The 14,087-nt window shown below is 40.3% G+C and overlaps 1 protein-coding gene across 5 annotated transcripts in view; it reads left to right on the forward strand.

Moving 5' to 3' along the window:
* The window catches only part of ZNF397 (zinc finger protein 397), an 83,666-nt gene that overhangs the window by 24,413 nt on the left and 45,166 nt on the right, over nt 1-14,087 (forward strand). For 2 of the 5 annotated variants that reach the window (XM_008529447.2, XM_070629902.1), the window contains one exon: nt 13,370-13,864. In XM_008529447.2, the coding sequence (XP_008527669.1) occupies nt 13,451-13,864 (414 nt within the window). In that variant the 5' untranslated portion in view covers nt 13,370-13,450. Of the gene's footprint in view, nt 1-11,803; nt 11,915-13,174; nt 13,218-13,369; nt 13,865-14,087 lie in introns of those variants that run through there. The other 3 variants (XM_008529446.2, XM_070629904.1, XM_070629903.1) reach the window with 3 other exon arrangements.

The following is a 14,087-nucleotide window of genomic DNA, read 5'->3' on the forward strand; positions in this document are numbered from 1 at the left end:
TTTACAGAATATGTACCTAAATTATAAAATGAGGGACAGCATGATTACAGTATTGCTAAGTGATCATGAAAAGCAAAAGATTATAAATACATATGCTTTCACAGCCTCTGGTCATTTCAGTCTAAGTTTTAGTCACTAAATGATTTACAACTTAATTATGGAAAGAGAACACAATTTTTCTAAATTTAAGTATTTTTCCCTGAGAGAAGAAAAAGAAGGAAAATTTACAATGAATAAGACACTTTAGACAGAAATGTGACAATATGAAACTGGCGTTTAAGTTTTCCTTATGGGAGATGTAAGTTTAAGTCTGTGTTTGTCTTCTGTAAACTAGCATGCCTGTTAAAGAATATTTATGTTAATCTGCTTTGTCTTGTATTTTCCACAATCCAAGCTGGGGTTTGAAGTCCCTCCTCCGTGCTCCCAGAGCACTCTACATATACTATGCTTTATCTTGTTCCAGAATTCTGTTGATGGCTCTGTGTCACCCTCTAGACAGGCTTCCGAGGGAGGACCCTCTGTCTTTTAGTCACTATAGTAGTCACAGACCTAGTAGAGTGCTTGGCTCAGTGGTGATTAATAAACATTGTTGAGTTAATTAAATATCCCCAAAATGTAGGCTTTATAGCACACATTTTATATATTAATGACATTTAAAATATCCAACGTTTTCATTTAGGCCAAAGTTATTTAGTTTTCATGTATGCCATCACTTTTAAGAGTTTCACTATAAAACTCTCCAAGGCTAATTTTCTGTTTATACAACTCAAAAGTAGCTATAATAAGAGTTTACTCTTTTACAGGATTTATGTCTTCACGTAACTCTGTGGAAAGTATTCCAGATTATTTGGTTCCTTAAGCTGTTATATGATTTATCTTTATAATTCAAATATTTGATGAATCCTTTAGATATTGAAAATCCAAATTTTCTGTGTTCAGAAAGTGGTAAACGTTAGCGGGAGTGAGAAATCACACTGGGGCTCGGCTGGGATCCTACTGAAGCTGCCCTGCTTTATCTGGCCAACAGGTGGCAGCATGTCCCAGGGAAACTCAAAAATCCTGTGACCTTTTTCCTCATGAGTATTCAGAACTGCCACAGAATGGCTGGACTGTGGAATACAGGGTAAACAAAAATCTATGTCCTCTGCTGCTGCCAGCCAAGCCGTATTTCCAAAGCAGTAGAGGTCATTGTATGGTTTCAACCATTTCACAACTAGATCCAGTGTTGCCACTGCTGCTATTATCACCTGCTTGTTAATTCGCAACAGGTATAACACAACACAAACTAGCAAGGTTCCTGCCAAGCCAGAGAGGAGAGAGGTAAAGGAACAAGAGAAGCTTGGGAGAATAAGAAGCTGAAAAATGCTTGTATCGTCTCTAACACCTCTCATATGCACATTTGATAACCTTTGAGCCTAATAAACATGATTAACGTGATATATTTTTACTGTTTATAATACTAACCCTTTATATATAACCATATTATTAACATAGATACTAACAATAATAATACAATCAAGTAGCTACAAAAACTGGTGAGGATTTTTAGCTCAATTAATTTACTCATTCCTTGTTCAAGTAAACACTTCAGTAAAAACAGAAGAATTGATTCGATGGTATAGTTACTTCTGTTTAGACCGACAGCCAACATCTTCATAAATTTTATTAGACCTGTAGGATCTTACTAGCATGTGATCCTTTTATAGACTAATAAAATTATGGTAGGGCCCGGCGCCATGGCCGAGTGGTTAAGTTCACATGCTCCGCTTTGGCAGCCCAGGGTTCAGATCCTGGGCGCGGACATGGCACCGCTCATCAGGCCATGTTGAGGCGGCATCCCACATGCTGCAACTAGAAGGACCCACAACTAAAATATACAACTATGTACTGGGGGGATTTGGGGAGAAAAAAAAAGCAGGAAAAAAATTACGGTAAAATGTTGCATAAGTTAGATAAAAAAGATAAACAATTACTTTGAGTTTGGGTTTGAATTTATTTTGTTTAGTTTGTTTAGATTCAGTCAACAGCAGAATGCATTCGCTTGTGTGTTTTCCTAATCTCATTTTATTCTGCCACATCGTCATGCTTACCTACACCCACTGTTAATTAATAGACTCCTCGATTCTAAAGCTCTAAGAGATCCTGACATGCTCTCTATTTAAAGGGTTATTATTTGAGTCCCTAGTTTCCATGCAGTCTCCTAGGAGACTGAGAAATCAGTTGCTATTTAAACACAAAACTAAACTGACTAGACCCGTTTAACTGCAAAATTGACTTGAGACTTGTTTAAAATTATATCGGAGAGAAGCCAGTGAGCTCAGAAACGTGTCAAGTATGAATCAGGTTACGACTTTGAATTCCAAATGGAACCTGGAGACTTCGGTAGCACATCCTCTTCTGCACAGTCTCAGCTCTGGCAGCGCAGCACTGGAAGAAGCACCATCCCTTAGCATCACTCCAGGTCTGCTCTGCGGTTCACTGAGTTGGCGAGTGCAGGACCCATTGTTAGATCTTTCTGTACCCCCGTTGTATACAGCCAGTCCAGAAATGTGTTAAATGTTTGTCAAAGTGATGATGACAATGATGATGATATTAGTGTGGCTTGATAAGAAACTGAACAAAGGAAATTTACCAGATTAAAAAACTAAATGGTAACAAAAATTGTGTTTTTAGGATAATTTCTAAAACTAAGTATCTTTAACTTTAAAAAGAAATTAATAGATGCTCAAAGAACTTCCCTAGGTCCAAGGAGTACTAACATGAATAAGTCAAGAGGAGCAAATCATAAAAGAGCCCTTCCTAGGAGGCTGAGGAAGCTCTCACAGGGAAAACAACATGCTGAAGATTTCAACCAGAAGCAAAAAGGTTATTGAAGATGATGGTCAGAGCAAAGACAAGGAAATTGAACCGAGTAGGACGAGAGAAATAGTCCATCAGCTCTGGTGCCTGAGTACACAGGGACATAATAGCTATGGGTCAGAAGGAGGCAGATGCTGAAGGGCATGGTAAGGGTACACACATGGTAAGGGGATATTCTGAGGGTGCGGCAAGGCAGCAAAGATTTATAAATAGGATGATTACATCATCAGATTCATGTTAAGACTCTGGCAGGAATCTGGAAGATGCATAAGAATAAGAGAGCAGATAGGAACCAAGGAGATCAATTAAGAAGCTATTATAAGAAAGACGAAAAGGCCTGAATTGAAATACTAGAAAAGAAAAGAAGACAAATTTGAACTATTTCAGATGATGATTCAAAAGGACCAGAGTTTTAAAACGACCAGTTTTTCCTGGTCCTTTACACTGGCCCTAAAATTTCTTAGTCATAACAATGTGAGGGGAAAAAAGGAAAGGTAATAAAGTAGAACAATTATTCTATTATAATAAGTCCATAATAATAATTTATTATTAATAATAAGATTAAAAATGGAAGAAGGTAATTGAATTGCATTTGGCTGTGTAAATGTTGAAGCATTGGTGGACTATCCGGGTTAGATGGTCACACAAATTGGAAATTAAGAGTTGGGGCTTGGTAGATGTCATATTGTGATACAATAAGAAATATATATTTGGTATTTATCCCCAGTTCCTGGCATAGACCGAGCCCTTAACCTGTGGGGTCTACGCTAACTCCTGGGAGTTAGTGTCAGAACTGATTTAAACTACAGGATACTCAGTTGGTGTCCACAGAGAACTGGAGAATTGCTTGGTGTGGAAAACCCATACATTTGGTGTCAAAAGTGTTCAGAGTAGAGAAACAGTTTCTCCTTTAGTAGAGACGTCAGGAAGGGAAATACGAATTTAGGGATCATTTATGTATGAGCAGAAGGGTGAAATTACTCCCTGAGAGAAGGAGTATATATGGAGAAGAAAAGAATGTTGACGATGGGCTCGACAGAAGCCTATATAAGGAAGCAGGTAGTAAAGCGGAGCTAGCTAGGCAAAGTGTGGATGGAATGGTAGAGAAAAAATAGTGCCCTAGACACTAAAAAAAAAAAAAAATGGATAGGCTATCAACAGCGACAAATGCTAGATTTCAGGATGGACAAGGATTGAGAAGAGGCCATTGGATTTGGCAGTTACAAGGTCACTATCTTCAATGGTTCAACTTCAGTGGAATGGTAAGAGGACACTGGATTGCATCAGGTAGACTAGTAAATAAGAGTATCCTTATCTCTATACTTCCATAAATTCCAAAAATTATACTTTAGTATAAAAGTAAATTATAGCTTTAAAATTTTTCAATATGCTCCCTTTCAAAGGGGATGATAATGCGCAGCACATTTAGAATGTGCAAAAATGTAATAACTTTGGCTCTTAAAGAGGTGAGCATCAGCTGTCTAAAATATCCCTGAAAAGGACAGCTCATTTCCCCAAAAGCAACGTCCGAAATAGAATTTTGCTTGTAATGTTTGTTTTTTTATACTGTACTTAAAGCATAAAGTACACAAGAAGTGGCAATAAATAAACCACCATGCCCAGTGTGAAATAAATCCAGAAGCTGAAAATCAAGGATAAAAACAGAGATACTCGAGAGTTTCAAAGAAAACTTATTTTGTCTTTCATATGTATTTTTTTACAGAATTAAATTTATAGCATTCCAATATTAATCTTAATCCTAGTGTTCTTTAATTCATTTACTAAAAACAAACAAAACAAAATAAATAGCTACCACTCCTGCTTTGGCCCTAGAAGGAGATAGGCCACCAGTTATGTCAAATTGAACTACAATTCCAACCACTGTCAAATGCTTTTTGGTATCCACTGACAAGAGAGCAACAAAATCGTTTTCAAAGGCAAATATATCCTCTTACAAGAAGCCATCAACAAAGTGAAAATATTTCTGTGTTTGAGCCTATCCTCCCGGGGGAAGAGAAAACTAAAATTCAGCTGCCATAATTTCCCTTTCAAAGGGCAATTTTGAAGGCATTTGTCAAAATGATCTATTAGGCTTGGCCACTAGCCAATCAGATAGTAAATACAGAAACCCAAAAGCCAAGGAAACTAAATCTGGTCATATTTGCTTTTCTGTGGTCAAGTGGCTCAATTTCTCATTTGAAGGTAAAACCACTTGGACATCTCCACCATCACCAAACCACTTGCCCCACCACTATTTTTCTTTCTCTTCTAAATTCTTTCAGTTCATATGAACATCAGGACTGTGGCAGCTGAGCATTTCCCTCTCCAACATGAGCTCCCCGGTTTCTGATTTATTTTTTTTTTCTTTAATGAACTCATAATGCTTTTGTGACAAGAAAATAAAAGCTTTTACTGTTTAAATAGATCATTCCAGTCCTCAGGGAGCCCCTGGTTGGCCTCCTGGAGCAGGAATCCCAGGAGACTATAATGTCTACAAGAACAAAACAAGAGAGATTTTTGTCAGTTTTAATCTCTGCTGTATAGCCAGCACTTGAAAACAGTCCCTGGTGCATGTGGACACCTGGACGTAACTGTTTAAAGAATGGGTCAGAATCCACATCTGTCGGACTCTCAGTCTACACTCTAACACATCACAATTTCCCAAGCTAATTTGATAATAAGAATCATTTGAGGCATTTGTAGAAAATCTAAATTCCCAGAATACTTCGTAAGTATTCTAACTGAAGGCCTAGAAATGTGTGTTTTTAACAAAGACCCGACATAATTCTTACCATCAGGCAAATCCAGACCTGCAGAAAAGTTCCTTCTTCCGGCCTCCACACTCTCCTCCCCAATTCAACCCCTCCTCCCCCAAATACCAATAACACACATTCACTGAGCACTATTCTAAATGTATTCATTCACTTGATGCTCACAACCACCTTGAGGTAGGTACTATAACTATCGCCATTTTTCAGAAAAGGAAACTGAGGCATAGAAAATTTAAGAAGCTTGCACAGAGTTACAGAGTTAAAAATTGAGAGAACAAGGATTTGAACCCAATCTTGCTCCAGAACCTGAATTTGTAACCATTACATTATTCTGCCCATACCCACTTGTTCCATCTTCCCCAAAGTGCTGGCCCCAAATGTTCCCTTTGGGTACCCCATTTCCATTCCTGGTAATGAAAGTCAACTTGTAGGCTCTTATTATTGTTTGTCTTATTACTGTAGTCTCTGTATACATGATTGCAAATTTCACACTGGTAGATTATATGAATAAAGGAAGTTCCACAAAACAGAATTCAATTGGATCTTTTTAATATAACCAAAAGAAGTAGACATTTTTAAGAAAAGTGTTATTACCTGCAGCAGTATAATCTCAATCATGAAAACATAACATAAAATAATGAATTTTTAAAAGTAACACAAATCCAGAAAAAGTAAGGAAATTAGGTTGCACCCTGAAAAATATTTAAAAATAAAACTATATTTGGCATTCAGGAGGCCTAAAGGTAATATTGGATAGCATATAAATTAGTTATTTACCTCCATGCTACCTAACAAGATTGAAAGAAATTAATTTCTCATTAGACACTGTCAAACAGAAGCCCAATGAGTATTAATTAAGTTCACTGTTCTGTGAAAAAATTCAGTTAAAACCTAAATCTCCTTCTAGTGATGATTGCTACAACAAAAGAATTTAGGCAAATAATACAAACTCAAGGCAACCAAATTAGATTTTTAAACACATCCAGCTTACCACAAATAATAGCTATAATGAAATGAGGTGAGTGTCTTTTAGAGCTCAAGTCCTACAGCTTTTTTAAAAACAACTTTCTCTCTAGACTCTCGTATTTCCTACCCACAAAACCATTAGAAAATGTTTCGCTCAGCTTCTTTAGCTGAGTTTTTTTTTAATTACTCATACTCCATGCATTTAGAAAGGCATTGCTTTTCCCCCCTAATTTTAGAATGTATCCTTGTTGAATCACCCCTAAGGCAGAACAGAGTCCAAGTGGAAAATCTTTCTGAAGTGGCTGAGAGGATTAAGAGTCAGGATGAGATTTGTCATTGTGGTTAATCTGAAAAGGTAGGAAAAAAGTAAAACAATAATAAGAGCCTACCTCTAGCTTTAACTCTGTTCTAGGCATGATTAAGGCAAGAATGCATCTCATGAGCAATCTCAAGGGCTTTCTTTGATATTGAAGCAAAGAGAAACAACTTAGTAAATAAGGCCTTTGTTTACTGTCTTGGATACCACAAATAAGCCTTGTCTCATCTGTTAATACCTCTATTATCTGCCTCTGAAAAGTACAAAGCTAAATTGGTGACATCATGGTAACAGTAATAGAATATAATATTGTAATAACTATTCTTGATATTCTGTAATTGATGATTTGGCATCTTGGAATCATGGGGCTATGCTAATGGCCCAAGGTTTTTTACAAACACCCCCACCATCAGACAGTCAGAAATCTATTACAAACCCTCCAACCATAAGCCTCCAAGTGTGTTTTGCTTCCTGCTCAATAGAGGACGTCCCCAGCTAGTTTCTTCCTGCCACTATAATAACAACGTTTTAGTCCCAGTTCTCTCTCTCTCTGCTTCTCCCTGTGAGTGACCCCATGGGGCCTTGTGTGGCATGCAGGACCTCCCATCCTCTAGGAACTAGGGACAATAAACTACTCTTTCAAAGGCAGTTGTCTCTGTGTCTGTCATCCTACTATGCGTGATTAAAATAAATCCTGGGTTCTTATTTAAATATAGTCGACACATATTATTCAAAATTTTCCTTTCTGAATACCCCACTTCTTTGAATCCTTCAAATACTTACTATCACTAGTTTTAGCACCGTTAAAAGATAAACTGAGGCACATGAAAATTTTGAAGATTTTATTTGAGCGAACATCCACTGGAATCAGGCAGCACTAAACAGAAATGGCTAGGGGCACTCCCCTGGCAGGAGCTAAGGGAAAGACTTACAGAGCAGACTCAGAAGCAAAGCAGGGAGATTATCTGCTGGGCTACAGTTTAAGTGGTTGCCTTGTTAGAGAAAGCCTAGTTGGCTGTTTGTGATTAGTTGTCCTTAAGTTTCAATTTCTTAACCTTGAGGCATTTACAAAAATTAACTCTGGCTTAGGTAGGCTGCCAAGGCTTTAGACCCACTTCAGTCTAATGGCCTCCTTATTTAATTACTTTAACAGCAACAATACTTTCTCTTGTAAATATCTCTGCTAGGCCATAGGGGAGAGACAACAGCAGAAACACAAAACCTCTGCCCTCATGGGGATTATACTCTAGGAGTGACAGTGGTAAGTGAAGTGAGGAAGCATATCTTTTATTTCATTTGAATCCCTTACTTTTCTTACCAGCATTTCACATATACGAATTTCAATAATATTTGCTGGATGAAGGAATGATCCAGTTCCCTAAAGCAGCAGAAGACATTTTCTCTATCCTTAATCATTGAACAGTGGTTTACAGTTAGAATTTCAACGAGCTTATCTCACCGATGAAGACCATGAAGCAGAGCACTATTAAATGATACAGTAATTCAAGCAGTTGGACTTGACTGAATAAACAGCCTTACTCACCAACCTTATGAACCAGGAAGTGGGTCCCCACCAGACGTTGAAGCTGCTGGCACCTTGATCATGGACTTCCCAGCCTCCAAAACTGTAAGAAATAAATTTCTGTTGTTTATAAGCCTCTGAGTCTATGGTATTTTTGTTATAGCAGCCCAAACAGAATAAGATACCGTGTAAGTGGAAACTGTTGGCTAAAGCTCTTAGAAGGTAATCAGTTGCTATCTCACTGGGAATTTAAATCAAGTCCTGGGGACCAGCCCAGGAGCCGAGTGGTTAGGTTGAGTTCACGTGCTCCACTTTGGCAGCCTAGGGTTTCGCTGGTTTGGATCCCGGGCACAGACCTAGCACTGCTCATCAAGCCATGCTGAGGTGGTGTCCCACATAAGCACAACTAGAAGGTCTTACAACTAGAATATACAGCTATGTACTGGGGAGCTTTGGGGAAAAGAAAAAAAAAAGATTGGCAACAGATTGGCTCAGGCCCAATATTTATAAAAAATAAAAATAAGTCAAGGGCCAGCCCAGTGGTACAGCAGTTAAGTTCACACGTTCTGCTTCAGCGGCCCAGGGTTCACCAGCTCGGATCCCAGGTGTGGACATGGCACCACTTGGCAAGCCATGCTGTGGTAGGCGTCCCAAATATAAAGTAGAGGAAGATGGGCACAAATGTTAGCTCAGGGCCAGTCTTCCTCAGCAAAAAAAAAAAAAAGAGGAGGATTGGCAGCAGATGTTAGCTCAGGGCTAATCTTCCTCAAGAAAAAAAATAATAAAATAAATAAATAAAACAATCACTCACTCAATCAATCAATCAAGTCCTAGGGGGCCAGCCTGGTGGCACAGCAGTTAAGTTCACACATTCCGCTTTGGTGACCTGGGGTTCACCGGTTCAGATCCTGGGTACAGACCTATGCACCACTTGTCAGGCCATGCTGTGGCAGGCGTCCCACATATAAAGTAGAGGAAGATGGGCACAGGTGTTAGCTCAGGGCTAATCTCCCTCAAAAGAAAATTTTTTTAAATAATAAATCAAGTCCTAGAAATTAGCTATAAATCTCCAATCTACATCTCTTGCAACTAAGTAATTGGTTTACATTTTAAATATATGTACCATCTTATAAGGAATGATAGGAATTTGAATTTTTTCCTAGTGTCTCACTTTCTTACCTAGTGGAATCAAATTACCTATTGAAGTAGATGCTGCTATTGCACACTCAACATTCATCTATCTACCCCTTCTCTGCCCTTAACATTTCTGCCTTTTAAACGTAATCCTAATTTTGTTCACCTTCCCCAGATTGTGTCCTTCAGGAGAGGCTGGCCCCTCCCAGTCCTGGGATATGACTCTCAGTGGGCCTAAACCTATCATGACATCCTCGTCAGTGATAGGCATAGACAGAAGAAGCAATTTTAACTAATGAGACATGAGGGAAAATCTTCTGGGGGAAGAGGTTCTCCTTAGTCTTAAAAAGGAGCAGAAGATAAATGTGTTTCCTTTTTCTGCTTCTGGATATCATCTGTAATCTGGAACTGAGACAGCCATTTTAGGACCTTAAGGGAAGCCAGACTGGAGGACAAGCCAACACCCTTAAAGTTGGCAGAGCAAAAAGAGGGAAGGGACTTGGGTCCTTGACAACATTGCCAAGCCATTGAATTATCCAGTGCTGGAAATGGCCTTACCTCCACACATCTAGCTATGTGGGATAACAAAAAGGCTTAAACCATAAGGACATTTAGTAAGGTTTTCTACTCCTGCAGTTGCAAGCATTCCCTCTCTCTTTCAACAGTTCCATTCCTAAACAGAAGGCTTCTCAATATAACAAGGTGCGGTAGATTGGATGCAAAGATTGCCTAAATTTCCTCCTATGCTCAAGCTGCTCCTCCTATTAAAAGGTGGAGTCTATTTCCCGTTGCCATGAGTCTAGTCCTTCTGCCAATAGAATACAGCCAAGTAATGTAATGCGAGTTCCAGACCTAAGCATTTTCCTTCCTAATTAGGAGAACTAGCATCTTCCTTTCCTCCTTCACTCTGTTGGAAGCCAGGCATCATGTAAGTAAACTTAATCTGAACTCCTGAATGATGAGGGACGACGACGAGAGAGGCTTTATGGAGGAGAATCAAGTAGCACCAGCCAAAAGGCAGCAAGACCACAGCAAAGTGAGTGAAGTCATCATGCACGTTCCCAGTCCCAGTCAAGCCATGCTAGCTGACACCTCATAAAGCATGGACTAGCCATCTCTGCTAAGCTGTGACTGAATTCCTGACCACAGAATTAAGCAGTAAAACACCTGCTGTTTTTAGTCACTAAGTCTCAGAGTGGTTTGTTATACAGCAACAGATAACTAAAACACAAGGTAAAATTATTTGTTCTTTTGCTTTGTAAAATTGCTAGAGTCAGTTTACAATGATTACGAATTACGTAGCAAGTAACTGAGTGCCAAGAAATATTTTTTCCCAAATATGTATGTTTTGTCTTAGTTCACAAAGGAGAACTTGTATCTATGTATGTATCACCTTGTACTAACATTTAAAAATAATTACAAATAAAAGGGGAAATACTTGCAACAAAGGAGAGTTGATATCCTTAGCAAGTAAAAACCTCTCGCAAATATAAAAGAAAAATAGTAACACCTCAGTTTAAAACAGGAAAAGCCATTTTTTTGAAGAACCAAAAATGGTCAACAAACACGAGAGGGAAATATCTTAACATCAAGCTCACTAATTTAAAAGCAATGCAAGTTAAAACAAAATGAGGCATCATTTTTCACCTACTAAGCGGCCAGAGAAAAATGTAAATAGTAAGACTTAAGGCCAGCTAGGTTCCAGCGAAAAATGGGAAAACCCCGCATTAGATGGGCAGAGTCTGGGACACCAGAGTCTCCTTGAACTACGGGGACTTTAGCATCTCTAGACTTCGGACAGCGTCAATGGCTGTAAAATGGGCATAACATAGCTACGCATAGAGCTGTGAAAAAGCTCCATGATATGCATACGGAAGAGCAATATAAGCACACTTTTTCAGCCCATTCATCCACGCGTTTACTGCCAGAGATCCTGGAAACGCATGGGAATTACAGGAAAATCTCAATACTCGTCTGGAAAATTGGAAGTGAGGTGAATGGGGAGTGATGTGGCACCAATTTTGTTGGGTGGCGGAGGGAGACGGTCCGGGTAGGAGGCGGCCAAGGCGGGAAGCTCTGCCCTCCCGGGAGACGCGACTCTGAGAACGACGCCCGCCTCGCCGATAGCCCTGTCCCGGGCTTCGAGGCTCCGCGGGGCGGGCGGCTACAGACGGAAGGCGGTGGGAAGAGCAGGATGCATGCTGATTGGCTGCCTGTGAGCACGGGGGGTGCCGGCGGAGGCTCGGGAGGGCGCGCAAGCGGAAGGCCGCGGGCGCGCTCTTCCGGTCTTTGTGGCTCGCCGCTCCGGGTCGGCGGCTCGCTGCCTGGCCACTCCTGGGCTTCGGGGTGAGCGACGCGGGCCCCGAGGCGGAGGTGGGGCGGGGTGGGCGCGCGGCCAGGACGGCGGGCGCGGGCTGGAGGAGCCCCGCTCCCTGGCCTGCCCATCCCCGAGTCGCGGCTTCTTGTCCCGGTGGCGTCTCCGAGCGTCCTGCTGACGCAGAGGAGCCCAGTGCTCGAGCCCCTGCTTTCCAGCCGAAAGGGTAGTTACTGCCCCGCCTCCGTGACTTGACAAATGCTTAGCTTTAACCAGGGTGTAAAAATAGAAAGGCTAGTGCAGCCGGGCTGGTTCATAAACCACGGAATTGTAGCCTAAATGTTCTAATCTCTAAAGTTAACTGTAGTGTTAGGGTTAAATTTTACTGATGTGTTCAGCTAATTCAAGGGCATACCCTCCTATCGATATTCCCCCATCCTAAAATCAGATCGTATTTGATCTATATCACAAAATCTAATACGTAATTGTTTGTTACCATATTTCACCTTTAAAAATGTGTGATCCAGCATGTCCTAAGCTTTTTGAGACTTGAGATTGACCTTCTTTGCTTCTTTTGTGTCTCCGTGATATCTGACATGTTTTTGAGCACGTTGTAAGCATTTACTAAATACTTCTTGGTTAATTCCTCGGTAGACTCATTTATCCACAAGCAGAAAGCTTTGTCTCTTAATACCCAGCTCATGACAGAGCCCACAGTAAGTGCCTCGGTGTTTGTTGAAGAAATTCAGTGAATACCAAATTTGATCAAATGGCAAATATCCATTGTGTATTGTGTGTGTGAGGAAGATTTGCCCCGAGCTGGCATTCGTTGCCAGTCCTCCTCTTTTGCTTGAGGAAGATTGGCCCTGAGCTAACATCTGTGCCAGTCTTCCTCTACTTTGTGGGATGCTTCCATAGCCTGGCTGATGAGCAGAGCATGTCTGCACTAGGCGTCTGAACCTGTGAACTCCAGACCACTGGAGTGGAGGGCAGGGAACTTTAACCACTTGGACCTGGGGCCGGCCCCTCCAATAATATTTTTATTTAAATCAACTCATAATTAATAAGAATTTTTAAAATATTTTATTACTACCTTAAATGAAAACAGTTGCCATAGAAAGTAACTAAAAATAAATTTTTTAAAATCAGTGTTATTACAAGTTTTACAGACATATTAAAGACAGACTTTTCTCCTTGATGCACCCAAGATTGAAATAATTGAAAAGGAAATTTCTCAGTATGTGATTCATGTTAATATTGAATTCTTTTGCTTCTAAAATAACTTCTTACAGTGTTAGTGGTAGGAATTCTTCAGAATGGGAGACAGTGAATAAGGTGAGTAATGTTTAGTTTGTCACTTGATGATTATTTAGTTACAGCCTCAAACCTGCTCTCCCTTTAAATATATTACTGCTATGACTGATCTTTTAAGTTATTAGAGATTTTTTTTCACTGTTATAAGTTAACAGTGCTTTTATATCCTTCAGGAAAGAAGAAGATACTTAAAGGAAGTCTGAACTACAGTACCCAGTTGTAGTGAGCTTTTTGCTAAGCTGTTTCAGCCCAGAATGGCTGTGGAATCCAGAGCAATTTCAACCCTGGTACCTCAGAATCCTCAGGAACAAGAACTAATACTGGTGAAAGTAGAAGAAAGCCTTTCCTGGGGTCAGAAATTTAAACAGAATGGGAGCACCCAATCCTGCCAAGAATTGTTTCGCCAGCAATTCAGGAAGTTTTGCTACCAGGAGACACCTGGGCCCCGGGAGGCTTTGGGCCGACTCCAGGAGCTTTGTTATCAATGGCTCATGCCAGAGGTGCACACTAAGGAGCAGATCCTGGAGCTGCTGGTCCTGGAGCAGTTCCTGAGCATCCTGCCTGAGGAGCTGCGGATCTGGGTTCAGCAACATAGTCCAAAAAGCGGCGAGGAAGCTGTGACTCTCTTGGAGGATTTGGAGAGGGAATTTGATGATCCAGGGCAGCAGGTGGGAACAGGGAGCTGTTTTATGTTGTGGGAAAAGGAACTTAGAGACTAGAGCATGTGGCATCATCATAACAGTAGGAAGAAAATTTGTCTCTACTGAGCCATAATCCCGAAGTGGCTATTAGGGTCATACCTGTCTCTTTCCTTTAGTTGTTTTTTTCCTGTCCCTCATCCCTGGAGATGTCTTTGTTGACCTCTGAGATTTTTACTAAGCTCTTTCCCTA

Source organism: Equus przewalskii, chromosome 7, assembly GCF_037783145.1.
Source record: "Equus przewalskii isolate Varuska chromosome 7, EquPr2, whole genome shotgun sequence".
Classification (NCBI taxonomy): Eukaryota; Metazoa; Chordata; class Mammalia; order Perissodactyla; family Equidae; genus Equus; species Equus przewalskii.